The sequence below is a fragment of the Melopsittacus undulatus genome, chromosome 9 (genome assembly GCF_012275295.1).
Source record: "Melopsittacus undulatus isolate bMelUnd1 chromosome 9, bMelUnd1.mat.Z, whole genome shotgun sequence".
In the NCBI taxonomy this organism is placed as follows: Eukaryota; Metazoa; Chordata; class Aves; order Psittaciformes; family Psittaculidae; genus Melopsittacus; species Melopsittacus undulatus.
In genome coordinates, this window is record NC_047535.1 from 42,320,597 (window position 1) to 42,342,915 (window position 22,319).

General features: G+C 42.6%; 1 protein-coding gene across 1 annotated transcript in view; it reads right to left on the reverse strand.

Moving 5' to 3' along the window:
- The window catches only part of FGD5 (FYVE, RhoGEF and PH domain containing 5), an 89,751-nt gene that overhangs the window by 37,465 nt on the left and 29,967 nt on the right, over positions 1-22,319 (reverse strand). The window contains exons 3-5 of the mRNA XM_034066430.1: positions 20,063-20,192; positions 8,497-8,555; positions 8,355-8,385 (exon numbers count right to left, since the gene is read on the reverse strand). Of these exons, the coding sequence (XP_033922321.1) occupies positions 8,355-8,385; positions 8,497-8,555; positions 20,063-20,192 (220 nt within the window). The remainder of the gene's footprint in view (positions 1-8,354; positions 8,386-8,496; positions 8,556-20,062; positions 20,193-22,319) is intronic.

The following is a 22,319-nucleotide window of genomic DNA, read 5'->3' on the forward strand; positions in this document are numbered from 1 at the left end:
TGAAATTTGCTGATATTACAGGTATGAGCAACTCAACGGAGTATGATTCACTGGGGATCCATATCTTACATTAGATGGTCCACTTTAGTTTTATTAAGTGAAGGTAGCTGTACTGATTTCAGTAGGCTCGGGGTCTGGTTGGTATGATTGTAGTCATGCTGAAAGGTTCTGTCAGGAGCAGGAGAGGTTCTGGGCAAAGATCTTCAACATTTCTCTCACCTCACCAGTAGGAACTGACTCCAGGCAAGAGCAGTTTTTAGTCTCCTCAGATTCAGTCCTGGATTTTCTGTTGTAACACTGTCAACAGCAATGTACACAGTGGCTCACTATGGCTCAGAATGACTGGAATATCTGATAGATACTAGCCAAAGGAAAGTCACACATATCCTGTGGGGTTTTTAGCAACAATGAGAGAGGAAGCATTTTTTTGCTGAAAGCCACTAGAACTAGGTTAAAAAAAAAGATCATGGTGACAATTTTGGTTTTGAATAGCTATATACTGGATAAAACAAGATCATAAACATTTCTGAAAGCATATTGTGTTTCCTAATCATCTGGGTCTGATTTCCACGTATCCTGCCCCAGCACCATAAATAAACCCAATGTTGTGCTATTCCAGCTCCCATGTTCTTTTCTGATGTGTGAGTGAGCCTATCCAACTACCTGCTTCAGCCAGTGTACACTCCAGAGGCTTTTCACCCAAGTAAGCCAGTCAATCCATCTTCTGGATGCTTTTCCTAAGTCAAAGGAACCCGCAATCTTTCGAAGTCCTCAGTTATCACAATTAATCAAGACTGGGGAAGGGGAAAGAATCCAAAGGGGGCTTACAGCTTATTGTGCCTAGAGAAGTGAATAGATGTACCAAGTTCACTACTGGTGTGCTTAGGTAACCTATTATGTTACAGAAATGTATTCTTTTCCAAATGAACATGGAACAGCTCTGAGTCTATCCACTTCTCACCATAGCTGAGCAACAAGATTAATACTCCTTTCCCACAGCATCTCAGTGAATTGAATTAGTCATTACTTGCCTGTGCCTTTCACTATAGTTAATTCTCAGACAAATGATTTCATTCCACTTGCCTGGATAGCCACCTTCCTAATGATTACCAACACCCTGCAGCATGACAGGAATCATTATAAATGTCCATTAGAAAAATAAGAATGGTGTCACTATTGAAAATGCTGAGTGCCTGGGAAATCGTAAATCAAACACAAAGTGCTTTTGCAGTGTCATTAACTGTAATCAGTCATGGTACTTGAAGGTCCTCAAGTCTGTCACCCAAGCCACACATCCAAGCACAGAAGGTACCAAACACTGGGTCTGCATCATTCCCTGCTAGGTCAAAACTTGTTTAGAACAGCAGCATGAATTGAAGCTGTTCAGTTCAAGGCTCTGGCATGATGGTTACAGAGCTCAGCCTCATCCAAGGGTGTATGAGCCTATGATCGGACTCCTGTCCTATGTCTACACCTGCACTAGTCTACGTGCACCAGTTTGTGTGTGCATGTGAAAGCATAACTCAAGCTACTGAGTGACAGAGAAGGTTGTGGTATAAAAATGCATTTTTGAAGCATTAAACTTTTCATTACATTTTAGACACCCATAAATAAGTCCTACACAGGCATCCAGTGGCCAAATCCCTAACATGTCTGAGATTGAACATCTGTGTGAAATTTGATGTTCTAATACAAAGGCAAAAGGGGTAGGTAATGGGACAAAGTTAGTCCTGGGTTTTGCTTCCTGGAATTTACGAGCAGATACAGAAACAGTGAAGTTGTGTATTAAATCTCTCCAGTAATAGGGCTGAATATGCTTTGACTCCAGCTGCAAAATTCAGTTGTCAGAATACTGTATGCACATCAACAACCATTTTGCAGGACGGATACATCCCATATGTATTGTGGTCCTTTCTGCATTTCAGCTCTGCTGCCAGTTAGCCTTTATTAGCCTAAAAATATTTAACTTTGCAGGACCCTAGTGAAAAGAGTGAAAACTAATCTCTTGTCAGCTAAACCACTGCATCAGGCACGTGGTTTACCCAGGAGAAAAAACTGCCTGTATCTATATGCCTATATATATATATACACACAGATAAAGGGCATGTGCAGAACAGATGCATTAGTGGAAAATTATGGCCATTTTCCTGCCTCAGTCCCCATGTGTGGATGTTGGCACTTCTTCAGCTGCAGACATCAGGTCTGTACACACCGTTTACCTTGTGCACACCGTTTACCTTGTGCACACAACTCCCCTTGGTATCTGTACTTCCATACCCTTCAGTAAATAAAAAAGCCTACATCCAAAACCATTTTGCATGTATATCTAGAATTGTAATTGCTTCCTGAGTCACACTGACATTTTAATGAACTGGTAATGTTGTGAAGCAAGCATATTTGAGCCTCTGTGAGTGGGCCAGGGAGGACAACAGGAAATCTTACTGCAGCCCGAACTTTATTAGACTGAAATCTTCACTGGCCATGTAAAATGGCGCAGGCTTTAACTTTCAGTTCTAAAATTAAGGTGGATTCAACAGATACTGCATATTGCAAGGGTCCAGGGCTCTTCTGGACATCTAGGCATTACACCTGAGGGGATGGTGAAGAGTTCAAAGGGCAAGAAGAGAGTCTCCATCTTGAAGCTGACTGCAGGAATGAGGTGCTGTAGAGTATGCTGTGAGCCAAGTCTGACTCATAGGTGGTTCTTGGAGGTATCTTCATTAGGGCCAGCAGCCTCTCTGATAGAGAAAGTCAAAGTGGAACCCCTGAATTAGAAAGTGGCACATCTCATGTAGCAGTGTGAGCGACCCCTGATCTGTACTGAGCAGTGATCTTCCCAAATCTCTCCTTGCTGAGCTCAGCAGAAATGATGCTAGATGAACAGCAGAAATTACTATCGCAGCAGACACAATTAGTCTCTTATCCTGCCATTGCAGGGCACAATATGGGTCAGGAGCCCTGACCTCAGCACACACTCACAGGCAGACAAATACACAGATTCATTCAAAACACTGCAAACGAGTTTTAGAACTGGCAAGGTGCAGAGTATGCATTGCAAATACTGTATCAGTGGTGCTTGTTACAAGGAATTTTCCTGATGCCAAATGTGCTAGGGTGTCTTCCCTCTCCTTTTAAGAGATATGCAGATTATCTGAACGCTATTTTGGCTCAGCATTCCCACTGCAGAAGCTGCCTGGCCAATACAGACCTGTTTTCCCACTGTTGATGGAGACAGCAATGAATAAATAAAATAGGACAAAACCTACTGTAAGTGAGGGCAGGCTGTTCTCTTGTAGCAGTGTGTCTTGAGGCTTTGATAAGAGCTTCAGAGGGTCTAACAGCCAGCTACCCCTTATTTAGCCAGTGTGCTCCAGTCACTAAAGTGTTTCATTAGGAAAGTAATGACTTGATTGGTCCAGCAGAACTTTTAACATCATCCAAGAAACAGTAGCAAAAAAGGCTCAGGCAGTCATTCCCTGCAAGTGTAAATAATCCGAAAGATGGAGTTCTGTTTTGTCTGATGTGTAATAGTGGCTCCTAAATTAGATGTTTATTTTTTGTTCTTGAGGATGTGCTGCCCACAAGATTTGTGAAAGTATAGCGTTAAACCAGCGAGCCTGACTTCATGGTCATCTGCATTTAGGTATCTTTGGGTTAGGGACTTGAGCACTAAGATGATTTGTTCTTTTTTATTTCCTAAGATACACTCTTCAGTCCAGCACAAGGTTGGATCCCAAGCTGCTGCAAAGGCAACCAGCACATGTTATGTCTATTCATATCATATTCTTATCTACATCTTCAAATGCTGAGGAAGGATAAATCTGGGTCTAGGTGTTTCTAAGAATTGTGGCCTATTGTTATGAGGAAAATGCAAACCAGGGAACAGGATCAACTTTCTTTGAACTGGGAGGTGTTGGGGCTGATGGTTTTTCAGTGCAGAACTGTCCTTTTAGGTACCTTAATTCACTAAATGCCTTGGAGTGAAGTAAAAAATACTTCAAAGGGGTTTATGAGCAAAAATGGTGATTTTATATACAACAGCCAAAGACAAAAGAAATGTGAATTCAGTACCCTATCAAGCAAATGACTGATCCTGTACAGACTGGGATCCTGAGGCAGTCAGTCACTCACACACAGTTTGATTTCTGTTCTTCTAGTGAAGTAATTTAAAACAGACTGGCTGAAGAGAAGCAAATACACCTAACTCTTGGTTCTAAGAGGTGATGTGTGAAACATTAGGCTGAGAAAGCAATTTGCAGCATTTTTGTTTAGGAGCAGGCACTAAGAAAGAGATGACAAGTGCAGCCTGCATTACTAGGGAGTAATGGGAGAAAAGAATGGGAGAAAAATGGGAGAAAAGAATGGCAAAGTCTGAGGATTAAATGATCCTGAAGAAAACGCAAAGGCTAATTAATTCTTGAAAACTAAACAGTGAGTACCAAGACATCAGGGACTTGAACTGCAAGGCCCTGACAGTCCCGTCTGCTCAGTCCAGAATGAGTTCTAAACTCTCTGCTCCAGAGAATCACGTTACCTCTGATTAGGGCAAATAACAGCTAACCCTTTAGATTATTATCACTACTACCACACCAACTGATACTGGGTTTGTGAGCTAACACAATGTTTCCACTCTTTCAGTTCAATAGCAGAGTGGGTGGATGGAAATGTCATCGTTCTGGCAATCAATCAATTTATTAAAGTCTCCACTGAAAGGGCAAACAGATTCTGTTACATTGAATGAATAGCAGCTCCAGCCAAGCCTGGGAATTAGATGGGAAACTGCTTTTGCTGCAGGCTTAAGAAAAGCCTTTTATTTTCATTTCTGAAAGCAGCGGTGTAGTTCTGTGCCTTTCTTACCAGCACATAGATTTATAAAAGATGAGACTCAAGACTTGAATATAAACATCTAGAAACTGTTCTCTTGAGAAACTTGGCGATAAGAAACAGAGAGAAATGTTTGCCTGAGCTGAGATATGCTGTTGAGGAAGCCTTTGGTCCTAACTGGCCATGAATGGGGTGTTGTACCTTGAGGGCAGTTTTGTTGGTCACTGTGATTGCTTGTGACATCTGCCAGTGGGACCTGTGTCAACAGCCAGTGCACAGTTTTTTATTGATGTGACTATTCCAAAGGCTATTCAAATATGCAGAAAAGGAGCAGTTGATTCATTGTAACTTTTTTGCACTATGATAGTCTTGAAAAGCCTCAGCTAGGCAGTAATACCCCTGTAGTGTGAAGGATTTCAACGTAAAATTGGTAATGGTTTCTCTAGATTTCTTGAGTAATGCACTGGGGAACAGCTGAATATAAAGATGCAACAGCAGTTGGAGTGGAAAAGGTAACAGTGTGGGACTGTGGCTTTCTACACAGACATGAACCCTCTGATCCTGTTGCCATAAAGATTTTTGACCTCTTCTAAACTAAGGAGTGTCTGAACTAGCAGTAGTGTGAAAACAGACTGGCTGTTGCTCTTTCCTCTCAGTTTCCAACCCAGGTGCAATTCATACTTCCTCACTACTTTGAAAACCAGCTCATAGTAACAATTAAATCTTATTTGAGAAAATTGCTTATTGAGTATGCTGAAAAAACCCTTAAGGAACCCTAAAGGAGTGTGTGCTGGGGCAAGAAGGATACTTTTCCACTGCAGAAGAAAATCATTAATCAAAGTTATGCACCAAAACTTCATCCTCAGATTGATGCAGATCTTTCTGAACTTTCTAACTTGAGACAATGAGGACTGAGACAGGGCAAGTGAAACATGTATGGTTACAGTGATTTGGTATTTCACAACTTAGAAGTGGATTAACTTTGCAAACCAATGCATTCACTCAAGGGTTTAGTTTATCTCTGTCTCTTATTTTAATTTGAAATTCTAACTCCTCTTTTGGTGCTCTGACTTTTGTAATTAATGAAATCACGAGCATGTGCAAAACATTCGTAAGATCCCTCTGTTCCAGTGGGATGGACAGGCAGGGTAACAAATCCCAGCAAAATAGGATTCAGTGAAAAATTCTGTTGCAGGAGTGAAACATACATAAAATCCAAAAAATGCTTCCAAATAAAATTGATGACTGGCAGAAACAGAAGAACTTGCCCAGTTATAGAAGTGCTATTACTGGTATCTTTTCTCTGATAAATTAATCAGCTGATGCAAACCTAATGATTAAGTATGATTAAAACAGACCAAATTTCCCTCTTGCCTCAACACTTTAATTCCAGGACTGGCAGGCCATGCTCCAGGTAATGACACTTATTTTCTGTAGTAAACACATTGCTGCTCAGAGCGTCTGAGTTCCCCAACAGGAGAGCAGGGAGTAGTTGCATTTTTTAATCAAGCCAGGAAAAAACTGTTTTCATTCCCTGGTAGCTTGAGCCAACTCTGGAGCACTGAGGCAGATAAATTTAGCAGTCAAGCAGAGGTTTTCACTGACTAATCTATGAGCTGCAATTTTTATGAAGATTCTTTTTATTAGGGATTACCAGCAGTTTGGAGTCCATCCAGCTGGAGTCCAACACTTGCATCCATAAGTGTTTTAAAACCAGAAAAACTTAGCACAATATAAACCAGAACCCCTGTCCCATGTTAATGTTGTCAACTTGGAAAAGAGCACCAAAATGACATTTCTTATTCCTTTCAAATTGAATTATTGTAAAAATGTATAAATTACTCATCTACACGTGTAGCCTCAGAGCCAAATTCACAGCACAGGGTTTTACCAGAGGAAAGAGGAAATGGCAGAGTAAGTCCTGAAGGAACTGAGAAAGTCCTAAAGCATCCCTTTCCTGGCCCAGCAACAGCATAGGCAAGGCAGCCTGAGAGTACCATGCTACAGCAGCTGGGAGGGTGTGCAGCCAGGTTTGGATCTATATTGAGGATTTTTCAGGCCATGTTAGTGAGCCATTTTTATCTCCTAGTGATATATGAGAAATGTTAGGATAGAATGCAAAGGAGAGGCCTTTCCTAGACACCTCCACTAAATAGAGTGCACTGTATACACACTCTAGTTCAGCCCTGAATTTACATGCTGTCCATAATGTACCAAAGTACAAATGCACTTGGAAATGGAAAATTAAATACATTAAGTATATTTTAATCAGATGGATCTAATGAAGATGCAGAGTGGCTAATACTCTCTGTGCATGGTAATTTCCTGTATGTATATTTCTCTTCTGTTTTGATTCAGAAGCTGGCAGATGGTTTTCTCCTTGTTCTTTTTTATTCCTCGATGATACTTTTGGAAATCCAAAAGGACTTTGCCAAGGGGAGAGTAAATGACTACAACTATGTCTTTGCTGGTGTCAAATAATGTACAGTAGTGTCAAATAATGCAATATATTACTTTTCTCCCCATCAGCATTCCTGCCCACTGCTAGGGTTTGGGGTGTCCTGCAAAGAATAACTGGGGGGTACTTTTTGTCTTCCCAGGGAGTTTCTTTCCAAGCAGCAGTGGGCATGCTTTGTGTGGTGCATGTTATTCCCTACTGCTTGCAGCTAACAGCCAAGAAAGATATTGAGAGCAAGGCTACCTAAGCTGTGTACCAGTCTCCAGGGAAAGCAGTGGCAGTTTTGTTAAAGGGGCACAAAGTCTTCTGGGACAAAGCCACTAGTAGGTTTATACCATGCAAGAGCTCTCTGTCGGGAACAAGTGATTCTTGCTGTGTGCTCCTTCATGAGTTTCTGACACCAGAGTCTTTATTTTGCCCATGGTGACCACTTGTGTCAGAGGGAGGATATCCAGGACACACTTGATATTACTGATATTGCATTGTCAGAAAAAAAAGAAGCTTAAAGGAAGCAGACCGAATCAATTCAAACCAAATCCCCATGATTCATAGCTCTTCTCCTGTCTTTCTGAAGATGGTGGGTTCATCCCTGTTTATCACCATCTCCTCTGCACTAGGCTTATTCTGCATCTTATTGAGCATCGAGTCTCAGAGGCCCAGCAAGCACTGCTGGCCAACACTCTTCTGTGAATGACAAGCACTAGATTTGAGGATCTGTAGCAAGAGCAGATTAGTGGCAGACATATTACTTTGCAATGGTTCACATTAAGACATTCCTCCTCAAACTCATCTTAGCCCTTTCAGTGCTTTTATGTCTTCTAAATTAGGGTGGTGAGATACTGGAATGGGTTGCCCAGGGAAGTTGTGAATGCTCCATCCCTGGCAGTGTTCAAGACCAGGCTGGATGAAGCCTTAGGTGCCATGGTTTAGTGTGAAGTGTCCCTGCCCATGGCAGGGGGGTTGGAACTGGGTGATCTTAAGGTCCTTTCCAACCCTAACTATTCTATGATTCTATAAATTGCAGCTAACCAGAAAGGCAATTAGGTTTCAGTGATTAAAATTGTTTCCTTACCATACATAACAGCTGGAGCATGTCCACATATCTGGGGAAAGAGACAAACCTTTATTAATCACTGTCAAACCACTGCTGAAGGATGGATTGCATAGCTTCAGCTTCAGGAGAACAACAAGTAGGTTTGTAACAGTTCACTCACGCTTTTTCGGAAGACATCAGCTCCTGGGCAATGAGGTAAGCTCTGGACTGGCCTTCTTTCTGTCAACAGCAAAAACCAGAGACAGTTAGAGATGTCTCATTCCAAGAACCAAAGCAGTGTTAGAGAGCACTTTGAACTGACATATTCCTTCAGCAAAAATAGCAACCAGGCTTTTATTCTTTGTTGTTCAGTGTCTGGCATCCTGGAGTCCTTTCCATGACAGGGTGTTTCTGCAATTCAAATTCTAGCAATATAGTATGATATACCAGCTGCTCAGGCAGACATGGATTTTGAAAAACATGTTCTTATCGAAGAAGGAGAGAAATTTTCTGATGATTTTTACAGGTCCAGAATTTGTCAGAGAGGCTGAAAGTGCTTAGCTTTGAACAGGTTAGCTTCATGGCTGTTGAGGCTCATACCATGTGTTTAGTACTCTTAGCTACATGGAAAAGGGAGCTCTTGGTCATATTCCAGACTGTTCTCACTGCTGTGAGATATGTGAAAGCAAATGGCAAAAAGGGCTTTCTTACATGCTACACAAAACGTCTAAGCTAAATGGCCGTATATATTTCCAGAAAGCAAAGAGTTCTGTACTCCAGCAGACAACATTGTTTGAAATCTGAACAGCATCTACTTCATTGGTAGGCATCTTGGAAGACACAGAAAACTGTGACAGAAGGAAAGTGTAGGGCTCTGAGGTGTGAGCATCTAATTAGGGTATTTTGCTCCTATTTCATGAGTCAACCTTATGTTAAGAAATGACCAAAGCATGGAAATATTTATTGAAAAGAATCTACTGGGAAAAGTTTGACTTATTTAGCAGTGTTGAAGTAAGGAACTAAAAGTGGTCTAGTAGTACTAAAGAAAAGCAGCCCTCAAGTGACCCAACGTGAACTCAGGGGAGATGAGTTCAACAGCAAGAGTACATGACACTGTTTGCCAGTCCAGGTACACTGGAAACCTATTGCTTACAGATCCTACTTCTGAAAGCCTATTCAGGAGAGACTGGGACTTGCTGAGATATGGTGCAGTCCCATGGTATAAGTCAGTTGGGAAGTTTGTGGCTATATTTCTTCCTTATGAAAATTCTGCATAAGGGGGCCAGAGGGGTCAGAGAACATGAGGCTTGATTGGAAGCCCTCATAAACAGTATTGATAGGACCCCAAACACAAATTTACATAGCAGATCTGAGCAGTAAAAAATGTCTAAGCCATCTCAAGATGAATGCATTATAGACTTTTTACTCTCTGTCCTGCCTTCTCATTAGTGTTCCCTGGGGATATAGGCATTGTGGCACACAATATAAGTATCTGAATTGCTCAAAGTCCCATTCCGTCATCCTGGTGAGTACCTTTTGTATCTACAGAGGGATCAACTTCTGGATTTCAGGATTTTTTTTTTTTCACTTTTTGAAGTTTATGGTTCATTCTGCCTGCAATAAGCTACAAAAAGTGTAGGAAAGAGTGAAACATATCCTGAAGTGCTGGAAGCTGAAATACAGTCATGTGAATACTTGGAGTGTAAAAAATCCAGTAGCAAGGCCAGCTGAGACGTAAAGCAATTTCATTGCCCAACATACATAAATTAAGAGGAATGTGTGATAGAAGTTACATTTTAAAGATTCTTTCAGTTTTAGTAACTTTAGGTATTCATACAAAAATGAGGAATTGAAATACCAACAGGTGGATTGACCACTGCTTATTTCATAGGAACTAAGGACCAGTCGAAGCATGTTGCAAATAGGTGTCAAGTATTGACTGCACACATGAGCAAAGGAAGGGTCACTGTTTCTGTGAGGAGGCTAAAGATCCCTTACTGCTTTGTGAATTTTCATGCTGGGGGTGATGGACCCCCAAGGAGGATTACAATCCAATCAGTAGTGAATACAAGTGAAAAGTTCTTGAACACCAATGATGATGAGCTAAATCAATGAGGCTTCATGTATAGAAAACAAGCATGGTCACAGTGACTTCTCTTTCATCTTTAGTCTATTTCTGTGTACTTTTACTGGGAGGCAAATGAAGATTGCAAGGGTCAAACAAAATACAGAGAATGAACTGTTAATCAGTCTCAGACGTCTAACCCATCTCTCCTTTAGCACCAGGAGTCTGACGGTATGTTCCCTAGTGCTTTGTGTCTTCTAGCTGATGGGTGCCAAAAGCATGCTTTGAGTCCCTTACTTTTGGAGAACGACACTACAGTTCAATAGAATGCACTAGAAAAATGTTTTCCTTAGTTTCATTTTCTTTCTGGGAGCAAATACTTGATTGCCCCCTTCCCCCTGGTTCCACTTGTGAGCGCCTCTTGAGGATGGTAATGATGTGCTTCTCTTGATTGTCCGAGCTGCTGCAGGAACACACTAAAGGCACCAAGTTCTATTCTCTCCCATTTCCTCTATGCAGGCAAAGCAGATCAGATGAAAATGAAAGGGGGTGTGTTTCTTTTGGGGTCACCTGGCCAAATGCTGGTGCCCAACTCATCCTCTCTGGACAAGCAGTGCCAGGAAGCAGAGAGCATTTCCCCAGGAAGCCAGGCCTTGCATACACACATTGTCACATTCTGCAGTTCCTCCTGTTAACGTGTCTTAGCCAAGAGCCAGAACACAGGGACCCCAGTGTCACAGGGCCGGTCTAGGGTGAGCTTGAGACAGTGTCTCTAGGCGTTGCCTGTCTTGTGTTACTTAATTGCTGTTTGTTTAACCAGGAAATGAACTCTGAGATTGACGACAGTGTCCGGAGACAGACTTCTGGGAATAGTGGATAGAGGGGGTGCCAGGCCCTCAAACACCAGGTTTCTGAAATGAAGTCCAAGTGATTACTGTAACACTGCCAAGCTTTTTAGTAACCCTTGCTCCCTGCAGCCTGCACCCAGCTCTGCAGCACAGTCACTTCCCAGCTCCCATTTCAGAAACTGCACTCCAGTCCTCACTGCATGCCTCTGCTTAGCAGATGGAGGCCATGCAGCCATATGAGGACCCTTGGCTTTCGGCTTCACTGAGTCTCCTCATCCCACAGCCTTATCATCCCAGCCTTCCCAAAACCAAATGCTTAATATAATGCTTGCGATATACAATGTGAAATTGCAATATATAACTGAAGTATCTCCCTGTTCTCGACATTCTGAAAAACACGGTGGTGCCAGCAAGGCTACAAACACAAAGCAGTTTAACCAGGTTTGCAGCTTGCCACAGCTCAGGTGATCAGCATAACTTGCAAAGCAAAGGTGGTACTGTGCAATCATCTCTCCATTGGCTGACAAAACTAAGCCCTACCCCCCTCCTCCAAACAGATACCAAGTTTACTGATGGAAAACTGAGAGCTGAAGATGCTGGAGAGGGACTATTCATTAGGCGCTGTAGTGATAGGACAAGGGGTAACGGGTTGAAACTTAAACAGCAGAGGTTTAGACTGGATATAAGGAAGAAATTCTTTACTGTTAGGGTGGTGAGGCACTGGAATGGGTTGCCCAGGGAGGTTGTGAATGCTCCATCCCTGGCAGTGTTCAAGACCAGGTTGGATGAAGCCTTGGGTGATATGGTTTAGTGTGAGGTGTCCCTGCCCATGGCAGGGGGGTTGGAACTGGATGATCTTAAGGTCCTTTCCAACCCGAACTTGCTCATAGTTTCTCCTTCTCTGACAGCTCATGATTCCCAATGTTTAATGAAGAACACCATGATCGGAAAGATTTTGTTTAGAACAATAAACACCAAAAAGCCTACAGCTGTTTACAGAGCACATGTGTGAGCACAGCTGAAGTACTAGTCTTAAGAAGTTCAAACTGAGAAACGTTAGGTTCCATGTCCCTTTTGTGCCTCCTGATAGAACAAACATACTGGCTGAGAAGGTGCAAGTAGTGAGCAGTGGAGAAAGATGTCTAATGGCCCATGCTGAGTTTGCTGGTGTGGCACTAAACTAGTGCAGGATTCCCTCTCTGTGTGGTAGTGATCCCATTAATGTAGGGATGATATCACCATACTGAGTCATTCATATGCTCTGGCTTTGTCCTGAGCAATGCCAAGGCATCTGATGTGGGCCCTACTAGGCTGTGCTTTGATTAGATGGTACTTTGGTGATGGTGCCAGACACTCCCCTCTGAGCTCAGCTGTTTGCAAGACCTTGATCAGAACCAGAATGGCTTCCTGATCCAGCTTTAAAAACTGTGGGCTGGGGGCAAATCTGCTTGCATGGGGCTGGAACAGAGTTTGTATGGACTAACAGTAGCGCAAGTAGGTCACAGAACACTTCAGTGAAACTGGAGCATTAGTACTGTGCAAGCCACTCATCTGGAGCACTTAGGGAGTAACTTGAGTTTTGCATTTTGGAAGCAGGGTAATTAATCAAGACAGCAGCTCCGTTCTTGTGTGTGCCCCTCTCTTGCCATGCTGCCATGGACAAACTGCATCTCTCTAAGCCTTTTCCTATGCGTGTGTCTTACTTCATGGATTCCTCAGGGTAGACACATTGTAGCTGGATGGTACCCAGGACAAGAGCACTACTGTCACAGGGGCTACAGCAGTTTCCAAGCTTCAGTCTCCGAGCTGAGTGACTTCATAATGCCCCTTTTGTAATTATTATGAACTATGTAGCAGCTCACAGTGATGTCACAGCAGTGCCAACAGCAAACTGAGGCATTACAAGAACAAGTGACATTTTCAGGCTGGCTCTGCGAATCAGAGAGAAGGAAAAGCTCCTGTCTCCCAGGCTATATAAATCAAGAGCTGTCTCTTGAAATACATCTGAATCAGGTGTTCCTTCAAGGCACACAAATCTGTCATTCCCAACTCCAGCACATTTCTTTTGTGTGTGTGTGTGTTTTAATATGTAAAGGTTAAAGGTTTGCAAACCAGAATGATTAATAGAGTCTGGAAACCAAGCCCACCCACTGAAAATGGATAAGGAGCTGCAGAGGCAGCTGATGTACTGCTGCCACGAGTCAGTAGCTGCCCTGCTTGTGGTGAGATTTTTTTGTGGATAGGCTTCATGTTCTCTGTTCTGTGCACAGGTCCCCTCCATCTGCCATACTGGGTTGTCGCCCCCCTTTTTGTGCACTGCCTGTTAGTTTGCTACCTGAGAGAAGGGTGAAGCATCCCACCTCCCATTGCTGTCTTCTCACAAGAGCAACATTAGGGATCCTTTCTGTATGAAGTTCCCTTTCATGCCAGTCTGGATAGGATTAGCTATATTAAACCTATGTCCTAAATGACTAGCCAGAATGCTTTGGGTTTTCACTGGCAGAACCCCAGCCACATCTGATCTGAATTCTGGTCTGAATTTTTTATGCCATTTTGCTCTGGTTCCATGCTATTTGCCTCGCTACAGACTTTCACATTTTGCCATCAGCTAAGGTCACATCTCTCATATGCTGTCTGCATACAGTCCCTTGTAACACAGTGCTGGGTTTAGACTAAACTCTACTTTCAGATCTCACATACAGTTAACTGGCAGAGAGAACTGTGTTCTGGATGAAAGAAATGTCTTTATCTTCCAGCTATGGCTGTATTACTTGTGCTAGGATTTGTATTAATTTGTCCTAGAATTGGTATTAGTTAATTCCTGAGTGCTTTATAGACTATAATTCTTACACGTATTCACCCAGATTAATCACATTCTTTTTTTTTTTATATTCTGAGATTCACTTCAGTTCTTCAGCTCAAACTCCATCCTGTGTTTACAGACACATTTAAGAGAGTGTTTTTAATTGTTCCTCTGCCTACTGACTTAATGTAGGGTAGCTATATGCCATTGCTACGTATAACAGAGTTCATAAAATAGCCTATGCTACAACACCCCATTTACTCAGCTGCTACTTTCTCCTTCCAGAGACACCCTGTAAAGGAAGACTCAGCCTTTTATCACTGTAGTGCAAACTGTACAATGATCACAGCCTAAATGCCTTTCACTGACTATTAGGTTTAATTTTAAGACTGTTGCTTTGTTTGATCAGCATACCTTCAGCATGTGTGTGACACAGTCTGAACCAAGCAGTGTGATGGAAATGGCTCTTGAAGCACAGTCCAAGACAACACTTTGTATAGTGTTGTTACAGGACTGTCTGCATGGCTTTCTGCAAGATGCTGGAAGAAATGAATTCTTAACTTGGTGGATGGGTTCCTGCCCTTACTCATCCCCACAGAGTCCCAAAACCCATACTTCCTTTCTGTGTACACTTCAGGAAGTTTTCACACCACCATGGGGCCTCTGCTGCATCTCCCTGATGTGGTTTGTCCCACAGTATTGTCCTTTCCCAAGCCTAACCTACTTCCCCAGGTGGAGCTATCAATGTAGTGGTAGGAAGGCAAATGCATTCCTGGTGCTATCATCTCTGTGCATCCCTTGAAAGGCTTGATTTTCCCACAATGAACCTAAAGGCTAGCACCTGGCTTTCTGCCTTGCCTACAGGTTTGATCTCTAATCTACATCAGATAGGTTTTGATCTTCTCTGGATCCAGCATTAAATTCACTCCTCCCTGCTGGGTGCTTCTCTTCTGCTAGATGGAGGATTAGGTGTGATAAAAGAATTGTCTTGGGACTGCCTTCAGTTTTGTAACAATTGGAGATTGTAGCAGGTTAGTGGCAAAAGGGATCAACTGGCCAGAAGTCCTAAAAAGTGTCTACAAGAAAAGAACTGTCTGAAGACTCTTGCTTGAAGATTCTGACACGAAAGTGAGAGGCACAAGCTATGGAGGGTAGCTGATGATGCAGCATATGCAGCATCTTCCTCAAACTACTGGGGCAGTTCAAAAACTCAGATCATAACACGCAATAGGTGAAACCTACCAGCATGCATTGATTTTAGTCCATTTCAAACTGTAGAGATGAGCTTCTCAAAAGTAGACTTTCAAGATTATATTGTCTACTTCTGATCTTTTTAAAACTGGAAATTCTGCTACAAAAACTATGTTGTGCCAAAGGGAACTCAGTTTGAAGTTGGTGTCTAGTCAAATCTGAGCTATTAAGCTCATTTCCCCTTTAATTCCTTTAATGCTCATTGGCTGGGTGGGTCCAAAATGGATTTATCTGGTTTAGCAGTAAAAAGCAGTCATAGAGTTCAGGTTTGAATCCAGTTCAAAGATGAAAGGAAAAATCTGGGGCTCTACATCCTGGACTTTGAGTATTTGTCTAGTGAGTGAAGGCTGAGATCTTGGAGAGAACATCCTTGGTTTATTTGAGATAAGGTTTTTGTTTCTCACTGGAATCCCTAATTCTATTCTTTGTTGTTGTTTTTGTGTGTGTGTTTGGGGGTTTTTTTTTGTTTGGTTTTTGTTTGTTTGTTTTCCTCTCTGCAGGCAGCTCAAATGCCATCAGATAACCTTGAGAGCCCAGTACAGAAAAGCCATGGGGTCACCTTCTGATCAGCTGGGAAGGATTTAATTAAATGAACATATATAAAAGACATGTGAATGAGAAATGGCTCAGGAGCTCTTCTAAATTAGCTTAGCAGGATTTAAAAAAAGTGTAGTGTAAAAACCATTGCTTTTTATAGTATAACCAAGTAGAATCACAGAGGTTAAGAAAACCTACAGTGTTCCCTGCATCTGAGTTCTCTGGGCTGTTATTATATGTCAGCAGGCTGCAGAGAAGGAAATAAAGTGCTTATTTAACCAGAAAGAAAGAATTTTCACTGTTAGTCTTATACATGAGAACCAAAAGCACCAGGTGACTTCTGATGACAAATGCTCAGCTTCTCCGAGGCCTAGGCACTGCCAGTGGAATATGGGCAGAAATGCAAAACCCACCTCCTGTTTTACATTTTTATACCTGCTCCATTCCAAATAGGTTTTTAGTAATAAAAATTCCTGTGACACAGTAGAGATGAAAGCCTCTCTTTGATCTTTAAAATAATGCCTATAATGTAAAAAACACCTCAACATATATTATTGGCTATGATTTGAACTGTTCACAGAACAGGGGTTCCAGCAGGCCCTGACAGTGTCTCCACACTCGTATGAATGTGGTCCCCATGGGGCAGGGATTCAGAGTTGACAAGCTGTTGAAACAATACCAGGAAATATGTGTACAAAGCTATTTTTTAAATTATGTTTACATATTAAAATGGACCTTAAAAAGAAACAGAGGATTTCTGCTGTGAGCTGCAAGCCTTGTGATCCTCCAGCAAGCAGAAGAAAGCAGCTGAGAAAAAACGAAGCATGCTGGAGTTCATGGGGTTCATGGAATTCATTGATGACAGCAAAAGGCAGCAGGTAGAATCCAGCTCAATGCAAATGAAAATCATATATCTGAACACAGGGAGGAGATTCTATCATCTAGGCTGTTTCATGCCATTATTTAAACTAAGTTTCCATTATTTAAACTAAATGGAAACTAAGTTTCTATTGTTTATATTAGAAATCAAACCCATAAAGCCCCAGAAGGTTCTGGGGTTTTTTGTGGATGTTTGTGTCTTGATAAAATCCAAATTCAGCTCTTAGTAGGTCAGCCTCCAACAGTTGTTTTAACAAGATTAGCTCATTTCAAAATCCATGGTACTATTTTTGGCATCCAGACCAACATGCCTTTCAGTTCTCCCCAAGTGACAGTGCTTCTGAACACTTCCATGTTGTATGGCCATTCTGTGTTGTCCTGAGGATTTTGCTGCAAGGGATACATCACTTCATCAGGAAACTGGACAAGTTATTTGTGCTTTGTCATTTTAGAGACAGGTTTTGACAGGGCAGCTGAAGGTTCCTTGGAACCCAGAAGATTTGCATGAGAAGACAATAAAAGAAGGCAGGAGCAGTAGGGTAGGAAAACCGTTGTGGGCTGCATGGCACCTTGGAAGATTCCTGTGTCACTGTCCTGTGGCTGGCATGAGTGAAAGACAACAGTTAAATCTATTGCATCCTTCATGTCAGAACCCTTCACGGAATTTTCCCTTTTGTCTGTCCAAAGTGATGCTTATCCTAGTGAAGCTACAAAAACAAATATGCACAAAGGTGTCTCAGTGCCACTTCTCATCTCTAGATCTCTTCTTCGTTCCACATACAAGTCCACATACAATCCCTGACTTGGCTTTCTAAGCAAATGGCTTATGCATAGAATCATAGAGTCCCAGACTCTTTTGTATTGGAAGGGACCTTAAAGCTCCTCCAGCTCCAACCCCTGCCATGGGCAGGGACCCCTTCCACTGGAGCAGCTGCTCCAAGCCCCTGTGTCCAACCTGGCCTTGAACACTGCCAGGGATGGGGCAGCCACAGCTTCTCTGGGCACCCTGTGCCAGCGCCTCAGCACCCTCACAGGGAAGAGCTTCTGCCTAAGAGCTCATCTCCATCTCCCCTCTGGCAGGTTAAAGCCATTCCCCTTGGCCTGTCCCTACAGGCCCTGGTCCAAAGCCCTCTCCAGGTTTCTTGTAGCCCCCTTGAGCACTGGGAGGTGCTCTAAGGTCTCCTTGGAGCCTTCTTTTCTCCAGGCTGAACAAGCCCAGCTCTCTCAGCCTGTCATTTGGGATGAAATTATTGCTCCTCCAACATCTTTCTAGTCTGTAGCTAGAGCGCAGTAGATTGCAGAGTAGCTAATCTTCCTACAGCCAGAATTTATAATAGGCAGATCGGATAATATCTACTTTCCTGGCCTGCATCTCAGCAGGGTAAATAGCCACATGCACTAGTTCATCAGCCATGTTGGAAATACAGCCTGTTTTAAGACAGCTCCCGAGGAGCTTGTGGAAGTCTGGTCCTGTGTACTGTGATCCTTGCTGACAGTTATCTTGGGAAGCAAAACCCAACCAACAAACCAGACCTGTCTGATTCTCTGTCAGGCATTTACAGACATTTAATCTGTGTTTATCTGAAGAGTGGGAGGGATACCTCCAGCTAGACTCTGAAGCACATCCTTGTTCTCAAAGTGCTGCTGCCTTCTGCAGCATAGCTGCACTGCGTGGTTACCCCAGCACAACAGAACAATCAAAATGCATGAGATGCAGTAAGGGAGACATTTAGAAAACCATCATTTCCTAGTGGTGGGAGTAAAACCCTACAAAAAAGGCACTAAAATTAATGTTAGCAGTTGAATTTGCTTCCACGTGCATAGTGATTGCACGCATTTCCCTTCTGAACTCAAGTCACAACTTTGTTGTCGCTTTTCCACGGGCATCACAACTAAGAGATGCTAAGAAACCTGACCAGCTTGGGTAACACACAGGTGTATGCTCCATAAATGCTGATGGTTTGTTAGCTAATAGAACTGGAAAAAAAAAATAACAGGGAATATCAGAAATTTAAAAACTTTTTGCTTTCAAAACCAGTGTGAAAACAACCAACCAAAAAAATTCTGACTATTAGAGGAAAAAAAAGAAAAGAAATGCTTGCAACTGTTTAATTTGTTTCATGTCAGCAAGGAGATCAAACCATGGTCTTTTCCACTGGTACCAGAGGCAGCTCAGCACCTTTCATGGTAGACCTAAAGTGATATGACACACAGGGAAATCAAAGGAAGCTATTCTCCCTGAGATAACAGCATTTTCATTTGCCCTTCACTGTCATTCCACTTGCAGTTTCTTTTTGTGTTCTCAAGAACTGGTGTCCTGGTGAGGGGAAGCTTCTACTTCACTCTCTCTACACCTGCCCCTAAATAAAGCTTCACATTCTGAAAATGCTGAAGAGACCCAATCTGTCTAAAAACAATATACTTCCACTTCTCCTTGACAGAGTTGACTCTTATGTAGCCATTGAGTTTGGTTTCGGAGGGCTGTCTGCACAGACTTTTGAAGGCTCTGACACATCTGTGATCAGACACAAGCTGTCTACAATCAGGAAGCTACAGCTGTGTTGTGCTGACTCTGAGAGACCAGGCCAAAATGAATGCCAGAGAGATGTGTAGGCAGCCTATGCAGCCTTCATTCCTTGTGATCAAATTGGAAGACTAGAAGAACATACCCATCTGTATCATGCATACTAAACAGACTATGCACTGGATGCTTGTACTCAGACACAGATTGTTAGGCTCATGCTAGGTTTTACGAATATGTACACAAAATCTCTGAAAAACAAAGATAAATTTGTGCCTAAAACTACTTCATGCCATTTCTTTAACAACTGAATTGTTAGTCTGCTTACTGGAGGTTAAAATAGCCTTGTTTGATCTTAGGCTGTTGTCACATTTCTGTGTTTTTCTCCATTATTTGTTTAAGAGGTGTTTTATTCATCAGAAGTCAGTAAAATAAACCCGAACATGAGTGCATATTCCCATGATGAGAGAATTTTGAGATGGCTGAGACCTATTAAATTATTTATTCCATTTTTCAGCTAATGCAGAACTGGTCCATTTAATGTGTTTGTCAATATTTCATTCAGTGTAGTTTTAAAATTCTGAAGATTGCAGCTAACTCCAAGTGAGATGTTTTCCTGACATTCAAGTCAGGCCTTCCCTGCTGGCTACATCGCCTCCATTGTCTGGCTTAGGACAGCAGTTCTTTGGCTTTGCCACACACTGTAGGGGTAAATTGCTGCTGGCTCTGACATTTCTAAACAAGCACCAGGCAAAGAGCAGAGAGACCTGAGAATCCAGGTTCTTCTGCAAAATGTTTCTCCCTCTGCAGGTTTCATGCGTTCCCCATTTTCTGCTCTTTTACCTTGTTGATGAGGCTGGGATCACCAGGGCTGCTCTCCTCATCTTCTGAACTCTTCTGCTCCTCATCTGATGTGACAGCCTCCATCGATATGACAGAGACTGGGCACACCTTGTAGGGCTCAGTGTAGGCACTGCAGAGACAAACAGGTTCACTGGTGTTACTCCCAAGCACTTGCTACTGCTCAGAAATAAGCAATGCACAATTGCCCAGAGGTAACCAGTCAGAGGGCAGGGAATCCTTGCAGAACTGCTAGGCATGGATAGATAGCAAGATTTCTCAAGCTTTGTTGTTTTGTTTTTTTTTTCTACCAGGTTCAACAGCAACCATTTAGGCAGGTAGAAGGATCTGAAGGGAGCAATGGCAGTGGGAACTGAACTGAACTTGTTCAAGCTTCTCTAAAGGATTAATATTCTGGCTTAGTCAGGAAAAAAAGCCCAGATAACTGCTTTGTTTCTCCCTAGTCAACCCCTCAAAATGGATGTAATAAAATCATACTAATGTCTCAGTGCTCATTAAAAATGAAATACAGATACTGTAGCAATCGGTTACAAACAATATGATTTCTTTAGTTCTCATTTCCTTTGAAACATTATTAATTTGCTTTCGGAGCTCTGTCTCATCTAATCTCCTCTTGGGGACCCCAGATGTGAACAAAAATAACAAAGCTTCAAAGCCAGTGCTAGAGAGACAGGAGGCTGGGCAAAGACAGGTTAAGGTAAGTGAGAGTGCAATGAAGACAGAGACTCCCAGGGCCACTGAGCAGACTCACTTTTGATTTTGGAAGTGAAAGGGAAAAGGAAAGAAAGAGAGAAAGGAAATAAAAGGGAAAGGGAGAGGAAAAGAAGAGGAGTGGAGAGGAAAGGAAAGGGAAAGTGAAAGCGAAAGGAAAGGGAAAGGGAAAGTGAAAGGAAAGGGAAAGGAAAAGGAAAGGAAAAGCTAAAGGAAGAAGGAGAAAGGAGAAAGGAGAAAGGAGGGAAAGAGGAGAGGGAACTCCCTGAGTATGTGTATTCACCCCAAGCTACAGACAGGTCTCTCTGTCTCCCGTGTAGGTGCGGGCTGCAGCCTTTCTTTTATGGCACCAGTGCTTCCCTCCTGCAGAGTGAGGAGCTCTCACAAGCTGGCCAGTGTATTTGGCGCGGCCAGGTGGAGAGCTGGGGAGCACCAGTGTCTGCTCTTGTTCGTTATTCCTAACTGCAGGTTTTCAGTATAGGCAGTATGACAGCACTTCCAGAAGCCTGCATGGCCACAACAGCAAAGGGACCTCAGCACAAGTGAAAGCAAGAACAAGGCAGACACAGGAGCAGCTCAGGAGGCTTATTAGTAGTTTAGCCAGCCTTTCTCCTTACACAGCCTTTCTGCAATGTGTAATTGTTTGACCCACCAGATGTGAAATTGAGTCACCCTCTCCTTATCTTTCTCTCTGGTAAATTATTGCATTCTGTTAATGTAAGAACACATTATAATTTGGGAAGAACTTCTCGTATATAAGAGCAATAATAATTGTGAATGGTATTATCAAAGGCTCATAGAGTAGCAAAACCTGCAATATTGCAGAACTGATACATGGGCTTAATTTATAGTAGTCCTGCAGTCCAGTGGCACTGCTTTGTGTTTAAAGAGAGTTCCCAAAATGTTATGGGTCTCATTTGCACATGGGATAGGCACAGACATGTTTGTACCATCCACTCCAATCTGCCCTTCTCCAGCCACTCCAGCAGCACTCAGGTCTTCACTTCTGGGACTGTTCCTTATTGTCCTAGAGCTCCTGTGCAGAACACCTCTCCTGATACCCAACATGTTTTACTCCAATGAATTCACATCCTTTCATCCATTTTTTGTCTTCACTCTTGTGGTCTCCATATATTCCTAGCTCCTGAAGACTTGAACTGTTCCCAGGAACTGGTCACCAGGTGACAGTGCCCTGGGTAGCTCTGTCTTCACTAATCCCACTGCCAGGTGCCTGGAGGAAATCAACAAGGATGGAGGGATAGGTAGCAGATGATGACTTCTGAGGCACAACAGGTTTTGGTAGATTTTATAAAAGGATGATAGAGAGAGTAATGCAGGGCAAGGTCTTAGCCACAGAGCAAACTTTTCAGGTATGCCCAAGCAATTACCATCACCGCACATTAAGTCTCTTATGAACCCTGTGAAAACCACCTGGACATGTTTTGGCACTTTGAAAGAGATTATGTAGATTGCTTTTGATGTTGGTAAACTGCCACTATTGGAGAAATCTTCTGAGCAGGTATTTGAG